Source organism: Pezoporus flaviventris, unplaced genomic scaffold (assembly GCF_033815535.1).
Source record: "Pezoporus flaviventris isolate CSIRO_AGI_PZ_B2104156 unplaced genomic scaffold, CSIRO_AGI_Pfla_v1 ptg000037l, whole genome shotgun sequence".
Taxonomy (NCBI): Eukaryota; Metazoa; Chordata; class Aves; order Psittaciformes; family Psittacidae; genus Pezoporus; species Pezoporus flaviventris.
In genome coordinates this window covers 10,646,545-10,665,172 of record NW_026892585.1, presented here as the reverse complement: position 1 = coordinate 10,665,172, position 18,628 = coordinate 10,646,545, and the positions used below count along the sequence as shown (strand labels likewise).

The following is an 18,628-nucleotide window of genomic DNA, read 5'->3' as shown; positions in this document are numbered from 1 at the left end:
CCTTAGCCCTCCTTTTGTTGGTAATGTATTTACAGAATCAATTTTTGTTGCCTTTTATGGCAGCAGCCAGGTTAAGTTCTAGCTGGGCTTTGGCCCTTCAAATTTTCTCCCTTCATAACCTCACAACTACACCCTTGTAGTCCTTCTGAGTGGCCTGCCCCTTCTTCCAAAGCTTATAAACTCTCCTTTTTTTTCCTGAGTTCCAGCCAAAACTCTCTGTTCACCCAGACCAGTCTTCTTCCCTCCAGCTTGTCTTTTGCACTCTCTGCATGTTCCTCAACCTCCTCACCTCCTCCTGGAGCTCAGTCACTAAGCAGAGGAGTTCCTCCACCTGGGCACACCTTCCACAACTCAGATGGTTCTGTGTTTTTGAAGGATGCTTGCAGTTCTTTGCATGAATAGAAGCCAGTCTGAGCACTGTTTTATTAGAGTTCAGACTTAGACAGGGGAAGTTCAGGTTGGATATAAAGAAGAAGTTCTTTACTGTGAGGGTGGTGAGGTGCTGGCACAGGGTGCCCAGAGAAGTGGTCAGTGCTCCATCCCTGACAGTGTTCAGGGCCGGGATGGACATGGTCTGGTGTGAGGTGTCCCTCACACTAGAGATGTCCCCATGGCAGGGGGTTGGAACTGAATGATCTGAAGGTCCTTTCTGACTCAAACCATTCTGTGATTCTGTGATTCTGAACAATCAATGAAATACAACCAGTCATTGTTACATAGAATTAAAAAACAGATGAGTTGTAATTCATATTAAATGCATAGATTCTTGGTGGGAAAGGCTCTAATTAAGGAATAGTATAAGAAAATGTGTTATAGTATTCAAAAACTGCATAAAATGTAGCAGAAGAAACTTTTTCTGTTTCATTTTGCCGGGTTTTAGGAAAGCTGTGTGAAAATCCAGAACGTAATGCATTTAATATTTCAGTGGCTATATATTTCTCCAGAGAAGATGGAGACTTGAGGAAATGTCATTTATAGTTAAATGTCACTTAGAGTTAACGTTGTCTGATACGCCTGTTATCAGAGTCCGATTTTAGTTTTTATAACTTTGCCAAAGCTTTTACTGTTTTGGCTGAATTTTCCACGTCTTGGAATTGCCAGAAAGTGATTTGTTTTCAAAGTTACTATTAAAGTGATTCATCTGTTTCCAGGAACAAGTTATGGGAAAATACGTTGATGGGTTGGGTTTTTTTTTGTTTCCCTCTGAGAAACTCAGTGCCTTCGTTCTTTGGAGTGGAAACTTGAACTCTGGCAGATGAATCACCCTTGTTTCAGGGAAGGAACTCAGGGTGGCAGAAGGTGCTATGTGTATGACATACGATGTGTGTAAAGGCTTATAGGGACTCTCTAGGAGATCCAGTGGAGTGTTTGGACTGTATATTCCTGCATAAGCTAAAAGTAAATGTTCAGTAAGTACCTACTAATAAAATGAGTCAGAAGTTCAATAGAAAACCAGTATAGGACTATATAATTAAGATACATGTGTATAAGTGCACCAAGATCTTGCACAGCGTGTACAGACTAACTTTGGATTTCATGTGGCTTTTTAAAAACCTGAATATTCTCTGTAATAGATTTTTTTAGGTGACAGATTCCTTAGAGTTGTTCCTGTACTGTCGTGAATCTGAAACAGGAGCTTTTCAGTAGTTGAAGTAGTATGGTTTTTTTTTTTATACTTTCAGAAAAAAGCTGATTAGCACTTTATTTTCATCAAGAAAATGTAATCAGGAGCGTGTGACTGCCATGCTGTGGGAAGTGCAGAAGTAAGCATTCAGTCTGGTCTTTGATAAGCTCTGAGTAGCTCATTTAGAAAAATCATTTGTAGATCATTTCTTTTTCTTGTTGTGTTTCAGTGCCCTCGGTTAGCAGTTCTCTGCCTTGCGTTTTTGGAGCTGCCTCATTTTGTCTGTATTTATGTAGTTTAAACCTTATTTTTTTTAATAAAGCAAAAGTTTTCAGCATCATTTTCACACTGAAAAGTGAAATTCTACACAATTGGTCACATGAAAGTGTGGAAACTTCAGTTTTCTTTCCCTCTGAGAATCTGTGTTCAAGACAGGGTTTTCAAATACATTACCTTTGTTTTTCCTCATTACATCAATTTTTTAATTGTTTCCAGTTCATGAAGCACCTCCTAAAACATCGTTTCTGTGAGTGTGATTTGATGTGTGCCTTTTGATTGAGTGGCTAACTTTAATCAGCAAGTTCTACAAAGTGCATGTCATTACTGGCACAAAGTTGAACACCTGCTTAAGTGACTGGTTAGAAGGCCCTAAGACAGGATCTAATATGAAACCGGGTCAAAAATTGTAGGTGTCATTAAGGATTTGATTTTATCTTCATAAGATTGTACTTATGGCTGGGATTATACCATTTGCTGATGCTTTATTGCGAAGAGCTTTCTTTAGTGAAAGATGAATTGATGATTATTTCGTAGAAGTTCACATTAACAGAAATCAGTGACACTGAGAAGAAAATGCTTTTTTTACCCAGAGCTCAGTGTTCATAATGTGGCCACAGACATTTTCTAAAGGGAGTGTACACTCTTTAATAGGAAGCCCTGTTCTACATGATAGTAGTCTTGCTTTTTTAGTTTTTGCAGGCCCCTTCAAAGTGCACTGTCAATGCAGCAGTGAGGTGGTTGTAGATCAGTAAGAACTTATTTCTACCCTGGTTAAGCCTCGTGGCTGAATGTAATTAGACTTAAACTGGAAGAGTAGGGTTTTCTTGGAAGAGACTGAGGGTTTTGATGTTCTTTTAATGCAAAAAAACCCACCCCTAAAACAACGAACACTTGAAAAGATTTAGCTTAGATAGTAGGAAGAAATTCTTCACTATGAAAGTAGTGAGACGCTGCTCTGACAGTATTCAAGGCCAGGATGGATGGGGAGCTTGGAGCATGGAGCAGCCTGCTCTAGTGAAAGGTGTCCCTGCCCATGGCAGGGGTTTGGAACTGGATGAGCTTTAAGGTCCCGTCCAACACAAACCAGTCTGAGATTATAAGAAACAAAAGCCAAGGGTCACCTTTTGCATGTGTCCATGGAAGCAGCTTTGATAGAAATATACAAATGAGGAGGGTGAGGGGGATAACCACAAAACCAGAATTAATCAGTCTCAAATATTGATTTATTGGTGTTAAACTATTTATTGCAGCATGGAAGGGGGAAAACATGTAAACCAGTAAAATCAGTCTTTAGGTAAATACCAGTATAGGATCAGTGATTTTGAGATGTTTGTTAGTGTACACCAAATCAAGATTATTGTCTTGCATTCAGATTTTTCTGCTGTAAAGATCATTCTTCCATCTCTTCAGGAGTAGTGAGAAGATTTAAGTGGAAGGTTTTTGGCCTTTGCAGAACAGAAGGCACTGACATTTTGCAGGATGATTCTTTCTGTGAAGTTATAAATTAATATTTGGGTTACTGGTTCAGTAGTACAGTATAAAATAATTATCTGTGCTGCTGTAAAATGCCCGTGTCTCAAAGTTCCTAAAATACAGTCTACATGCCTGCTATAAGGAAAAGTAAGCAAAGCATGGGGGGGGGAAAAATGAACTTGGCTGAGAGTCAAAGCCTTGTTAAGCTGTGTGGCAGGAAAGCAGACACAAAATTGGAAGGAGAAGAAAGTAAAGAATATAATGAAAATGTTCTTTTCTCCTCTTTCCAGTTACCTGTCTTCTTTTGTTATACGTACGCACTTGTTGAACTTGTATGTAAATGATTGATTGACTCAGTGAACTCATTGTAATAAATTATGTTTGATGTGCTATCTTGAAAAAGCATCTTCTGAAATCCTGTCTCTTCTCTTTGTCTGCTGACCTTGTGGCTTTTAATATCTTGTTTCCCATCTGTCTGATTCTGTCATAAGCTGAGCATAACTTTTCAGACATTAATGCAGCTTTCTTTTTGTTCTGGTTTAAGTAAGTATGTAATGCAAATATGTGATTTGGCCGTCATCGGTAATATCAGAAAGGAATGTTGAAGTGTGTGTTCTCTTTATTGAGGTGAAATAAAGAAACTTCTGTAGATATTTGATAATACATATTTATGGTGCATAGATCTGCCTCTACAAGCAAATGAATACAGAGATGTCTGTATCATTGTATTACATCTACTTTAATGTTACAAGTCCATGGGTTACTTCTAAGGATTAGTTCTTAATTAAAGGAGAAAAGAAATGGGTCTATAAGGTTTCAGGAAAGCAGTTTTAAATATAGATGTAAAAATACTTAACTGACTATGTAATACAGAGGTATCCGAACTTCATTTTGAGAGATTGATTGTAGTATACATACTTGTACTGCAAGAAGTGTCTCTAGCAGACAGGTACTGACTATTGAAGTACGGGGGAATTTGGAGAAATAGACATTTGTTGAAAACTTTGTTTTCTGTATGATATCTGTAGAAATGTTGGGGTGGGATATCTTTTCTTATGTTTATAGTTCAGCAGTTTGCTTAACAACTGTAAGGGATAGTTAGATACTTGTGAAGAATTTTGGATATGAAACTAATAACTATTTCTACAGTGTAGAATTTAAACAAATAAATGGAGTGAAATCTTGGCTCCATTCTATTTGATACCAATATTTTAGGATTTGTGTTTCCCTAGGTTATAATTTACTGTGTCCCTTCCAGAGTTAACTTTGGGGTAGTGTTTCCTTCCAGAAGTGTGCAAAGTTAAATGCATGTATCACAGGGGGCATTCTTTTGTCTTTAAAAGTAAAAGCCTGATGTACTGGATGCACCCTACCTGTCAGTGAAATTTGTGTCGAATATAGCAGCTGTGTAGTGTCACACACAAATACAGAAGAATATCTAATGATTAATATTTCATCATCATTGCAAAGCCCTTTGCAGAAAAAATATCACTATGGAGTGTGACCCCAAACTGAAAAATGCCAGGAATGATGGGTCTAGGGTGTGTGTTATTAATCAATAACACACGTTTGTGACTCATTAAATTCTCTCTGAAATAACGGTGTGTTTCATTCTATGCTGCTGAGGAAAGCTGCAAACCAGAAGAAAAAGTTCTTTCTATGTACTCCCAGATCCATTTCCTTAATTGCTGATATTTTCCTGGGGGCTGAAGGACAGACTAGACATTGTTCAGCGTTTCAGCTGAATGAAGTGACACTGGGCTATAATAAGGTCCAGCTGAAATCCAACTACAAAGTGTTTTCCAAGAGTACTCAGGAATAGGGCATTGTGTTTGTAGTTAGCATATATGGGTATAGTTTTTGGCAGCAGTTAAATTTTTATTTGCTGTATTTTTTTCCTAGGTTTTCTGCTGGAATAAATCACTGTATCAGTGGTGTACAGTTAAATATTTGCTTTAAATGTGAGAGTGACACAATCACATTGCCTCTTAAGCAAATACGGAGAAAGGAGCAGAAAATGAAACTACATTCTTTTTCTAGAAGTTTTGATATAATTCACATATTGGAATTTGGTGAACTCTGAATTAATTACTGCATGTTTCGTTGTCGATTAGACTGATGAATAGGCACAGAATAGCGTGAATGCTTGCATCATCATAGAAAATTTCTTCCATCTAGGGGACAAAAAGGAAGAAAATAATATTTTTGGAAAAAATGGTCACATGCCCTGTTATTTAGGCAAGCAGTTGCACTTACTGGCACACCTAGTTAACAGCATAAATCAAATACATTGTGTCTGGTGAATTAGTGATAACCTTGCATGCTATCTGTAGTGCTCTATTGTGTTCTGTGGATTCTGATATAATCATGCATATATACTGTATTCTGTTGAAGAAACAAGAGAAAAGAGTCTGCCATTGCCCATGGCAGAGGGCTTGGAACTAGATAATCTTAAGGTCCTTTCCAGCGCTAGCTATTCTATGATTCTGTGATAACAGAACCACTGATTTTCGTGAATTATTGCATCATAAATGTTAATTTCTTTTTCCTAATATATATTCATGCTTACACAGTATATATTTAACCCCTCAAATTGTGGTTACTAAATTAGCATGCCATATTTTTCACAAAATTAATCTTTTCCCAGTCCTCTCTGACTAATAACTTGACAAATCTCTCCTTATCTTCTAATGGCAGATGATTTATCAAGGCGTACCACTTAATTAATATTACAGAACATGTGGGGAGCTGAAGAATTCAGAAGTATTTTCTGTAGCTTGGACATGTAAAATGAGAAGCATAGGAGAAAGCAGAAAGATAATCTTGTAACTGAGAAAAAAGCCTTTGTGATTTAAGCATGGGATTGAGGTTCAGGAAATGGTGAGTTCTATCCCACAAATCCATCATGCTTCCCACTAGACTTTGGACGAGACACTGGTTTTTTTTCTTCGCTACAGTTGACTGTTCTGCAAAATATTTAGGGTAGTACTGTCTTACGTCTTATTAGTGTAGTTCAATGTTAGATTTGTCTAGCATTACTAATGTTATAGAACATGTGTTATTATTGAGTTGTACTTACACAAGCACTTCCCTCAGTAGATGTAGCCTGATTTTTTCATAGTAAATAGTGTATGTAATATATAAAGGATACTTTTGCGACAGATATTTTAGTCATGTATCTGAAACACATATAAATAGACAGAAATCTCCACGAAGTTGTCAATGAAGTTTCAGCTTTCTTGAATACTTTTTCTCTATTTCCAGGTTGCATGTCTCACTCATGTAGCAGCTAATTACCTTAATTGCAAAATCGAAGGAAAACGCTGGGGTACTGCGCACGGGAGTATTGTTCCATATCAGGTAAGCAGAAAGCGTTCGGTTTTCTTGCTCTTGAAATTCATGATTTTTTGGTATTATGAGATTGAGAGCTGACTTACTTTTCCCATGACCTGCTGTAGTCTGTAACGTGTCTGTGTCTAGGTAGGACAACGTTCTGTTGTTCATTGTCATTTCTGCATTTTGCGTATTTCTTCAGCAGCAGTAGATTAGTAACAGAACACTGAAGCAGATCAAAGGTGTTTGCTGAAATCGGATGACTTTAAAGCTGGTGTGATGACTTGATTGGTTTTCACCTGACAGAGAAAGCTTTTTTTCTTTTCCAAGGGTTACCTGACTTCCATAGAGTTATAAACTGAAATCTTTTGCCCGTGGATTTTGGTAATTTTATTTAGTGAGTCTACAAGAACAATCCAAATGACCATGACCATGGGAGATTCTACAGATTTGTAATCTTCTGTTGATTTTGCTACAAATCACTGTGGCTCAGTGAGACAACAGGTTGGCAAAAGAGATTAACCAGACCTCAGATCTCCTCAGCAGAACTCATAGTCTGCTAGATCTAATGAAGGGTTGAAATTCCTTAAAATAACATGACCTTCATCATATAAACAAGCACAGGGGAAAAAAAATTACTGGAGGTTTTATCTTACTTCTGGGTAGTCTGGGAAACTCTTCCAGTAATCAGAGAAAAGCTTATTCTTTTCTAGCTGACCGTTTTGTGTTCTTGATAGAAGTCACGCTAACTTTGGAGACTTGGGCGTATGTTTCATTTAAAGAATCTGTTCTTTATTTCATAATTTTTGGTACTTCTCATCAAATAGGCATGTTTGCAACTAACTAGGCAGAGATTTCTTAATTTCTGGATGGAGTCCTTTGAATCCTGAGAGGGACACTTCCCAGCATTTGTATGGGAGAACTGCACCTAAACACCACTCAGTTTCTTTGCTATCTCCTTTCTTTTAGAGAAAGTGAGGGAAACTGAAGGTGTTGGCTTCTGCCCAGTGGTGAAGATGGTGGAGATTTATAATACTACAAGATTTGTTGCTTGTGGCCATAGTGACTCTGAAGCAAAAATCTTCCATCACTGGCTAGTGTCACAGCCAGGCCTCCTCAGGTCTAAAACCAAAACCAGGGTGTTTTTTTAAGAGTTACATCTGTTTTTTCCAGTACGACTGCATAGTCCACTGTATTGTTATGAATTAGCTAGCACTGATTGCACATCGTCTCAGACTGATGGGGTGATGCTGTGTCTCTTTCTTTAAGCACGAGTTTCATCCTGCAGTGTTGTTTCAGCTATGAATGTGCTACTCTCTGGGTGGCATGGTGCAGCAGTATGGCCATGTTCTCTAGAACCAGCTCTGAATGACCCCGTGTAACCAGGCATCCACTACACAAATAGTTGCATTCTGCTGTATTTCCATTTTGTGACCTTTTGGTGCAGTGCTTTTTGAACTTAACTATGTTGAAAGTATAAAACAGATCTGAAGTGTCTGAAGTTTGTATAAGCAAAACCAAAACCTGACTAAACACAATGTTTTATCTTCAGCACACTGCGTTTGGCTAAGTAAATGAAACTTCTGTTCTTTTATGTCCTTTTGCCTTTTGTTTTTCCAGAATCTAAATGAAAAGGAAAGCGTCCTGTGTTTCTTTTTTCATAGACAGCTCTCTAGATATGCAAAATTTGTGGAGATTGTTTTAGCTCTCTTCTCATTTATTCTAGATTAGTCAGTATATAAATAACTTTTCTTTAAATTCTACCTAAACTATGGTTCCTGTGTTTCTGAATGCTGTTTCTGTAGTAGATATTTGAAATATTACCTCAATATTGTAAACAACTTTGATACGAATTTTCTTGTTCATAAAACAGTAATTAGGGTGGATTTACTATGGGTGGAGTTTGTGTGTGTGTATTTGTGGCTCATCTGTTAACATTCCATCAGCTAGCATGGTTATAATTCTGATTGTAACCATAAGTATATTATGCTTTCTAGAGTTTATTTTTCGCTTGACTAACATAAGCTATACTTACTGCAAAGCACTTCAGAAACTGGAATTAACCCTCACTGTTGCTATTGTACTGCTTTTATAGTTGCTTCTATAGCTCATTAGTAAAACAGTTTAGAACAGAACACTGGTACCTGGTTTTCTTCCCTCATCCTAGTTATTGAATATACTGTCTTTTGCTCACTAAACTAATATGTGACTATCATAGTGCTAATTTTTACTAATAAATGTGGATTTGGTTTTTTTTTTGTTTTTTTTTGTTTCAAGATCTTTTTGCAAGTGAACTCTTTAATTTGTTCAAATAATGAAAAGCACATTTTAGAAAATTTAATTTCTCTGTATTTCAGAACTGGGTATGTGGTAGCGAGCTGTTGGTGGTTTTTCTTATGTCCTCAACTTCATTTTGTTTCATTTGCTCTATTTTGAGTTTTCACACAGGTAGTAAATTATAACTTTGAAGTGATACAGGGCCTGCAGTCCTGCCAAAATGTGTCAGACTATGTTAAATCATGGAAGACTGGGTAAATAGGAGAGAGCCTTTTATAGATATCAAAAAGGAAAAATCTATATCATTTACATCAACTTTCCTTGGGACAGAAGTCTGATCAGAGTATTGACCAAAATGTGATAAAAAAATGTGCCAAAAGCATCTGAAATGTGTATGTAAATAGTACTTTTTTCCTTACAATTGTTACAGTAAGTGTTCTGATGCCCTGTTTAACACATTCAGTGTATACTGAATGCTGTGGTAATTTCTCTGTCGTTGAGCATCAGTTGATTAATTTTGTTCACCAGTTCTTTGCAAATGGCTCTGTTGTTTTCTATTTCCAAGGCCAAATTTAGCTTTGAGTGTATCTGTAATTTCACCGAATTCCTTATTGCTTCTTGACTGGAAAACTAGCAGGATAATTTGTCCCTGAATGTGTTCTCTAGATTGACCTTTCTTACTATTCCTTGTATTTAGACACATGAAAATTAAGCATTAACGGACAGCTAGGTTTTCTCTTTCCTGAAACTACCAAGAAGCAGAGCACCTTTGAAAATCTATATCTGGTCTGAGCAACAAGCTCGTAGCAAAAGAGATGCAAAGTTTGGTGTGCAAGGGCGGTTATACTCTTGTCAGGTTTTTGTTTTTTGCTGATAGTGTGCTGACTGTGGTGTGATCAACACAGAATTCCCAGTTTTGTGTGCTCATCACCAGAACCCAGAGAAAAGGATTTGAACTTCTTTGGAGTATACAACATCTTTCAGGGTTCTTGCAAAGCTGTCTGTAAAGGTTCACCATAGGTTTTCATTGGAGGTGAACTTTGCAATGTGCCACAAAGGTGAAGAACTCTAGATTCTAATCAACCAAAATCAGGAATAGATTTTTGAGTGCTGAATCCTTCATGAGGAATTATCTACATTGAGCGTATCTGCTTTTTAATCAGAGCAGTGTAGATTGAATAGGTTAATCCTGTGATGGTGTGTGTAATCAGATGCCAGTTTGCTTGGTTTCAAGTGTTAAAACACGAGCCTTGAGTTCTGGGCTGGATCTTAAGGTAATTAGTGCAATTTTTTTAAACAAGTTTCTATAATGAGACACCTTGTTTAGATACAGCTGCTCCATGATTATCCAGCGGAAATCAGGGGTTTAAAAGCAGCCAGTTTACATAATTGCGCTACGAAGTTATATTACTGTCTTTCATTGGGGGCGATAAGGTCTTCCCTCATTCTTGTGGTTTCAGCAATGTAGCTGTCTTGCTTGTACCACATGTGAGATGTAGATACTTTTTCGTCTTCCAGTTGCCCCACTCAGAATAGATACTCTACAGAGAGTATATCATAACCTGCATGTCTACAGGATGTCTCCTGTGGCAGCTCATCACCCTGCCATCAGACACCTGGGCAACTGGGCAGTGCTTTCAAAGGCAAACTTTGAGCAAAAGGCATAGGGCTGCTTTAACTCAAGTCATAATGATGAAAATCTGTCAATTTGGTAGTGTTTCTGTTCCAGCTTTGGTCCTAAGTCCTAGGACTTACAGGGTCTTCTCAAGTGTACTTCAGTGTATTTCCTGAATATGCAAAGGGCACAATTATTCTGCACAGAAATTGAAACCACAGGATAACTGTTATCATAACTTATCAGACCCTACATTAATGTGTTTTATATTAGAATATCACTCAGATTCTTTAAGGATTAACTTTTTGTTGTGCTAGGCATAAAATTTCCTTAATATGAGGAAATTTTCTCTGTCAGAGGCCTTGAAATGTGTTATGAAAGAGAGTAGATTTAGATTAGATACTGGGAAGAAGTTCTTCCTTGTGAGGGTGGTGAGGCACTGGCACAGGGTGCCCAGAGAAGCTGTGGTTGCACCATCCCTGGCAGTGTTCAAGGGCAGGTTGGACACAGGGGCTTGGAGCAATCTGCTCTAGTGGAAGGTGTCCCTGCCTATGGCAGGGGGTTGGAACTGGATGAGCTTTAAAGGTCTCTTCCAACCCAAACCAGTCTGGGATTCTATGATTCTATGAGAACCAAAGTATAAGCTCACAAGGAAGTGAAAGGTATGAGGTAGTTGGAAGATGTGCATAGTCATAGATACAATTTTTTGGTTTAAATTTTGAATACTTTTTAACATTTACATCTCATGCTATTTGTTTGTGGAATCTCATCCTATCCAAGAGTCTTATAAAGGAAACCTCACTCTTTGTGTCTCATCACAGAGAAATGCAGGAGATTTTTAGTTACCTGATTCATCTGGCAGAGATGCTTTTTGCACAAAGGCCCAATGTGTACCAACTTTCCTGACTTAGGTCTGAAGAATTGCACAGAACTTTTCATTACTCTTCTTAGTTTTTGTTTTTCTTTTTTTTGGGTTTTTTTTTTTGGTTGTTTTTTTCCTACTCCGGAATGGCGATGTGTAGATGTTTTCTTTTCTGTGGTTTTATAGAGGTAGGTCTGCAGTTAATGTATCTTGGAATCAAAATCAGCAAAGAATAGAACTTGGATTGTTCCCAGAATTTTGTTTTGTGCATGAAGCTCTCCTTCCTAAGTAAGTCCAGAATGGATGTTATGAAAGATCGTTCTGCTCTGTAATGGCTCAGTCTAGGAGATGAAACTTTTGCAGAGGAAAGAAATAAAATAGAGTTTTTTGGGGGTGGGGGTTCAGATTCAGGAAATGCAAGATGACCCTTCTTACTGTGTGAAGCTTATCTGCATAATACTCACCTGGACTATGTGGACTGCCTTTGGAGCCCGTTGTCCTACATTGCTCTAAGCAGTGAAGTATCACTACTGAAAGTATTACCCGTTTGACATGAAAATTAAATGTAATCACAGACCAACTGAATAGAGACTTTGTGCTCTCTTGCACTGTATGGCTTTAGTTTCCAAAGAAGTTAGACCATCGTCAAGATACATGTCTTGACTCATATGAGGAATAATCAATCTTCCAAATACTTTAGTGACCTAGTGTATCTCTTTGAACTACTTACCTATAGATTTGTTAACTAGCTGCTTCCTTTCTATCTGTATCTTACAAGGCACAGGAAAGAGAGAGGCTGGAAAGGCCCGTGTCATCCTGGACTCTGTAAAGCAAGAAAACAAAGGTACCATTTGCAGGACATTTTTTCTTTCTTTTTGGAAAACTTTGTATTTGTAGACTTCCTTACTAGATATTTCAGTAGTGTCTTACTGTAGAGTAACTGCTGACTACACAAACGTTTTGGTCTGACAGTGATTATGAGAGAACATTCTGCTTGGTAAGAAGTGATACAGTAGGAAATCTGTTTCCTTGCCATTTTAATCAATGAAAAGGTATAGTAATCATATGCAGGAATCTGGGTAGAAATCTGCCCATTTATGAGGAATGAATTCTTGTTACTCAAACGTGACAACATGATATTGATACCTTTCTGGTGATTGTACTTCAGTGAGTTATCAAACCTCTCTCCTGGGTAGAGCAGCTGTCTGGAAACCAAATCAGTTAGTTTGCCTTAGGCAGTTTTGAATATGTGCTCAGTGTATAACGTGAGATGTAGTTATAATTTCATTCATATACCTCCTATCCTTTGACTGAGACAGAAATTTAAAGAAGCTGACCTTACATGCACATAGAGTAGATAGCTTCTTACTCGTACACGGGAACTTTTCAGATGGAAGTGAAATGCATTTTTGATTTAAAATCTGATATATTTTTCTTCCGTGAAGGAAATCCCCCTACACATTTCTACTTTAAGCAGTGCCTACAAGATATTTCTTAAGATATGGGCAATTACAAACATTAAGGAATTATAGTTGATAGCTGAGACTGTCTTAGTTTGGCTCTCCTCCCGAGAAATGTCACAGTCTATTTTGTGGCCATCATAAAACATTCTTCTATATGTACTGACATATGTTTTAAAACTTATCTATGTATTTATACTAATTTAAACTGGGTGTACATTAAGATTATTAGTGTGTCACCTGTCTGTGGTCACATGAGAAGAACACTAATGAAACCAGGGTCAGAACACAAGGTGTACTGATGTTCAGTCCCAGTTAGGGAATGTACTTGTCTTCTCTGTATGCTGTTCATTGCTTCCTCCACATTTGTCCGTTGCTGGGGTGGGGGATTGAGTTTGTATTATTTGCAGCAGCATGGTTTGCTTCCAAACGTGTTTCAGCATTACTGAGCATTACAGATTTGTATATCTGTGTCAAATTGGAATTCTTAGGAAGGGCAGCGTAACAGAGCCCTGATCAGTAGATTGTTCTTCAAATTCTGGCTGGTTGTAAAGTGATGAAAGTAGCATCTGTGGGCTTGTAGAGAAGGTATTGATTGCAGCTGGATCACTGGTTTTCTCTAATCTGCTTATTGGATCCAGGGCAGAAGAATAAACTTTGCTTTTCCTTCTCTGAAAATATCTTTCATAGTCATTGTATAACTACGCAGTGCAGCCCCCCAAATGCTGAAACATGTTTAAACAGTGCAAAAAGAACTCAGAAATCTGTATGCAGCAGTATCACTCAATGTCTCCTAGCATAATCATCCTGCATATATAAATAGCAATTTTTATTGCCATTTTAGCTAGAAACCCTAATAAACCACTACAATCCCTTGTGCAAGGTATTGTATAGCAGGACAAATCAGGTCTTTCAGGTTAGGAGTGGGGAATGAAACACAAAGGAATGAATTTAAGCTAGTGAAGTGGGCAAGGACTTTGCCAGTGTTCACAATCTGTTAAAGCTCTATTTTCTTAAGAATTTGAGGATCTGGTGATTTATGGTGATTAATAGTCACTCTTGGGGCACAGAAGAGATTAAAGCATGTCCACATGATAATGTTAACTTTATGAAGACAGAAAAACGAACAAATAAGTAAAAAAGAATGCCTCAAAAAAAAAATGCTTGCGATTGTTTAATGGATGTTCAGGTCCTCACTTTTACTGTGTGGAGCTCGTGAGAGTTTTGGATGAAGAGTCGATTGTTATGGAAGGGTATGTCCACTAGATGTCATTGGTGTAATCTAGTTTTTGTTGCAGCATTTATCTCTAAGGAGCTCTGTAGGATGGTAGATACAAATTACCAGCATTATTAGCTGCTTTTGTATATGCAGTGCTTTTGACTTTATGTATGTGTGGCATGTTACAAAATAATATTCTGATTGTCTCTGTGATGGGTTTGACACACCATTTAGCCTAGAACTTCTGTCTTTACGTGTCTTTTGCCTACAATTGCGTGGTTGATGAGTAGATCTGTTGTATAAGAGCATCCAGGTGAGCTGTATGCAGTCTGTAACTTCTGCAAGGAGAGATGTGAGTCTGAGGTAAGGATGTTATGCCCCAAAGGAAAGCAAAAGTATTCCGTAACTAATATAATTCCACCTAAAATACGTTCCTGTCTAAGCTACTTACACCTCAAAGGGCAGTTCTTTAGAAAAGTGCGTCTCTAATTAGGAAAGGCGGCTCAAATTTCGTAAACTTACACAAGTGGATTTATATACACAGATCTGAGCTGTAGCACGGTGCTTACAGTACTTGATTTGTGTCGCTTATTAATATCTGAGGAGTTTCAAATAGAATCGCTTTAATCAAGCTTAAATGAACTACTCTGTGTGTGGACAAATCAAAGGAGTGTCTGACCATTCAGTCGGGCGGGTTGGTAGGATCTGTACAGACATTAGCCAAGAGTGCTTGCACCCGCCGCCTCCCTCCCCATCTTTGTAGTATGACATGTGTTACTAATTGCTAGACAGCTTCTGGGAAGCCGTATCTATACTCTCATTGAAGAGCAACTGCTGCAACATTGGCCTGTGCTCTTTCCCACTTTCAACTTGGAGTAGCTACAGCAAAACTGGAAGCTGGAGATCACAGCTTCCTCCAACCTCCCTCTCCCCTTCCATATGGGATAAAGAATTTCTCTGCCCTGTGTAGTCAGCCAGAGGGCAGGATGGGGAAGTGATAATCCTCTTGGAATGAGCACTTGCATGAAAAATGATAAATGCTACATTGCATGGGGATTAACACTTGCTTATGAACCTGCTTTTAATGGAGTGATGTGTCTCTTTCAGCAACGTGAAGGTTCACTGTACTGTAGACCTGACTGAGAACCTTTACCACTGTTCAGCCAAAAGGGAACCATCTGCCATCAGAAACGTAACAGTGTTCAAAACTGCTTCACTATTTTGCATGTTGTCTTCAAGAATGTAAAACTTACTAGCACATAGCATTTAATTCCCTAGAAAAATGCTTGTTCCCCACAACTTACTGTAGCATTCTCCCTTCTCATCACGAGAATTGAATTTCTGCTCATATTTAATGCATCTGTTTGAAGTCTGTGCTTTGTCACCACGAAACTCCGAAACGTGACTATCCAGAGCTAGTTTAATGAATGGAGTTGCTATATAAATCACATCTATTCTGATTGGTTTTGATGTGATAGCTTAAGATATGCTGTGAGGATGTTCTCAGAGTGGGTCAATCTGTGAGTGGAGTTTATGAAGCTTGTTTGGATCTCTTGATGTATTTTATATTGGGCACTGTTTCTTAAAGGTTTAGTGTAGAACCTGATAACTGATTTGCAGGATGACCCTTTCTTTTCACAGTAACTGACATGTCATGTGGCTTTGGTCACTGGGTTAATTTCCAAGCACTGATGTATGTAATATATTTGGCATGGGTTATACGGTTTCCATTTAAAATACTGCATTGCTGCTACAATAAGCTTAGGTCTACTTGAGGAGCAGCATTAGTCCTCCAGTACATAGGCAGCTTCTGGGAATTTAATTGGAAGGTTAGCATTTTTTGAGAGGGCTTCTGTTCTATTTTCAAAAGTGATGCATGCACTTAGGAAGTCTCATTCCTGGTGCCGTACTAAAACATTGAAGTTTTAAATGCTAAATCTACTTACAAAAATAAGCTTTAAATTGCAGTGCTTTTTAATGTTGCTCATTCCCTTTGCTACATTCAGATATAATGTTGCATGATGCTAACACAGGTATTTTTTTACCAACACTCTCACTAATAAAACTTAGTGGTAAAAGGGGTGAGAAATTGTCATTTAAGGCTTTGTCAATTATTAAACAGCTATTATTACCAAAACTGTTTTGATTTGCTTCCTTTTAAAGGTAAGCAGGACTTCTGCTGCAGTGAATTCAGTGAGGGTGAAGGTGAGAGGAAAGAGTAGGTTTTTTTTTTAAGGTAGTTCCCTGTTTTGATAAAACCATGCTTCCTGACCATCACCTAAACCCCACAATGTTCACTGACTGAAATTTACCCTTATAATACAAATTAAGCTAGAAAAATTAATCTTTTATCTGTACCCCCTAGGGGATCTCAGCCAGTTTTTTCTACATCCTCACTTTTGTTCACTTATATCTAGATACACTTCTGAGACATTTGTCCCAAGTTTTGCAATATTTGCTGCAGTCTAAGTTAGATTGCCATGTCTGCTGTGAGGAGGAGAAGAAATAATTCCGTTTTCAATAAGGAAGATAGAGCCTGGATTTAGGAAAAGATTTTTGGCTAAATAGTGAGGCACTATGGCAGCTGATCACCATATTGTCTGTAACAAGTTTTTACATGTATACACATATGGAGAGAGCTCATCTAGAGTGCTTGTGTGAGGCTGGCTCATTCATGTTTTCCCCAAAGTTCTATTTTTTTAAACCTCTTGATTTGTTGTTTTTGTTTGTTTTGTTTTTTTTTTAACCAGAGAACAGTTTGCTTTCAGTTTTTAACAGCATCACATTGCCGTATCTCCTTCTCAGGTGTTCAGCTGCCAGGGTAGGAAAGCAGCACATAGCTCTGTGCCTGAACTTTGCTGACTAGTTACCAGCTACAACTTCAGCTCGATTTACCATTTAAAGTTTCTTGGGGTTCCTTTGTGTTCCACTTTTTTGCTTTGTTTGACCATGGATCATTTTCCAGAATAGTTTCACTGATTATTCCCAATCTAGTGAAACATGCACAGGTGAGGTCACTCAATGCAGGAGGGACCTTTGAAGCCAAGGTAGCAGCAGCCAAGAGAATTGTCTGACTGTGATCTTTGTTTATGTCAGCTACAGCAAGCTTAGGGCACTTGAATTTTGAGTATGTCCATGTGTGGGTTTAATGAGCGCTTCAAACTCTTGCACGTTAGTGTGACATCATTAGTCGTAGAATCGTCTTTCTTTTCCTGAGTGTTTCTTAGGCAGATGAAGTCTGAGATTCTAAAAAGTTGTCTTGGGAGGGTAACAAAGACCCACCTTGTATTTCATATTTTGTATTTTATGTTTTCTGTATTTTATACTTTAGAAAGCTATCAGAGCAAAGGGTAGAAGTTAAATTCTCTTAGTAGAAAGGCTATACATTGCTAGATAAAAATAAAAACCAGACCTAAGGTTAACCTTTAATTTGCTGTCTAGCTGATATGCAGTCAGTTAATGCTAGCTGTGATTCTGCATTGGAAAAACCCATTGCCGTGTGGAATGGCCGTAATAATAAACAAATAGGAAGTTCATGTGACTTCAAGTCGAGAAGCTTTAGCTTGAGTCTATGTAACATAGTTAAAACCTAAAATAGAGACAAAGGGTATAAAATCTTGTAAATACCAATGTTAGTCTGTATGATAATGTCTCTTCTAAACAGAGACAATTTTTTGACCTTGTCAAATTTATCCTTGGCATATGTGGTTATGATAGTGGCTAGGGAGTTTGGCCATGAATAATAGTTGTAACAATGCAACAAAGCCTTTTGTAGTACACACAAGTTACTAACTTAGCTCACTGGGGCAGAGGGAGTGCATTTTAATTTAGCTTGAGGCTTAGAACAATGGACCTCAAGTCTTATTTTAGTGCTTCCACAAAACCGTGAATCATTTCTGCCTCTTTTGTGTACAAGCTTACAGTATTTTATTTGAGAGTTTTAAATATAAGTGAATTTCAGGATTTCATTTGATATTCCCAGTGTTGCCCATTTTTACATAGCCATTTTGCATTTGTCAGTTTGTCAAAGTTGGAGTATAAATGAGATGGAAAAATGACCATCACACTACAGTTGGAATCACAAAAGAATCTGAGATTTGTTAGTAAATACAGTGCTTACTGATGCATTAAATCCATGAATGAGCAGAAGGGCGTTGGGCAGAATTCTGTGTATTAAGAATCTGATCAGGTAGCTAATTTAAGAGATTGTTATTAGTGATACCTCTTAGCACTCATGCATAATTATGCTATCTTTTCACTATTACCCTTCAAACTCCTTAGAGATTCTTAAGTAATTTTATTTCCTGCCATTTTACAGTTCTGAGTAATAATGATGAGGAGAAAACAGTTATATAGTTTTTTTTCTCAAGTACCAGGTGCTGAAAGCAACAGAGAATATCCATGGATTTTATAGTGATTTCCTGTGCATCTCATGTGAGCTTCTTCAAACATTCATCATATTTGTCAGATTTACAAAGATAATATA

At 37.7% G+C, this 18,628-nt stretch overlaps 1 protein-coding gene across 5 annotated transcripts in view; it reads left to right on the top strand.

Moving 5' to 3' along the window:
* The window catches only part of SUGCT (succinyl-CoA:glutarate-CoA transferase), a 306,203-nt gene that overhangs the window by 52,292 nt on the left and 235,283 nt on the right, over positions 1-18,628 (top strand). For all 5 annotated transcript variants that reach the window (XM_061464667.1, XM_061464666.1, XM_061464669.1 and 2 more), the window contains one exon: positions 6,641-6,736. In XM_061464667.1, the coding sequence (XP_061320651.1) occupies positions 6,641-6,736 (96 nt within the window). The remainder of the gene's footprint in view (positions 1-6,640; positions 6,737-18,628) is intronic.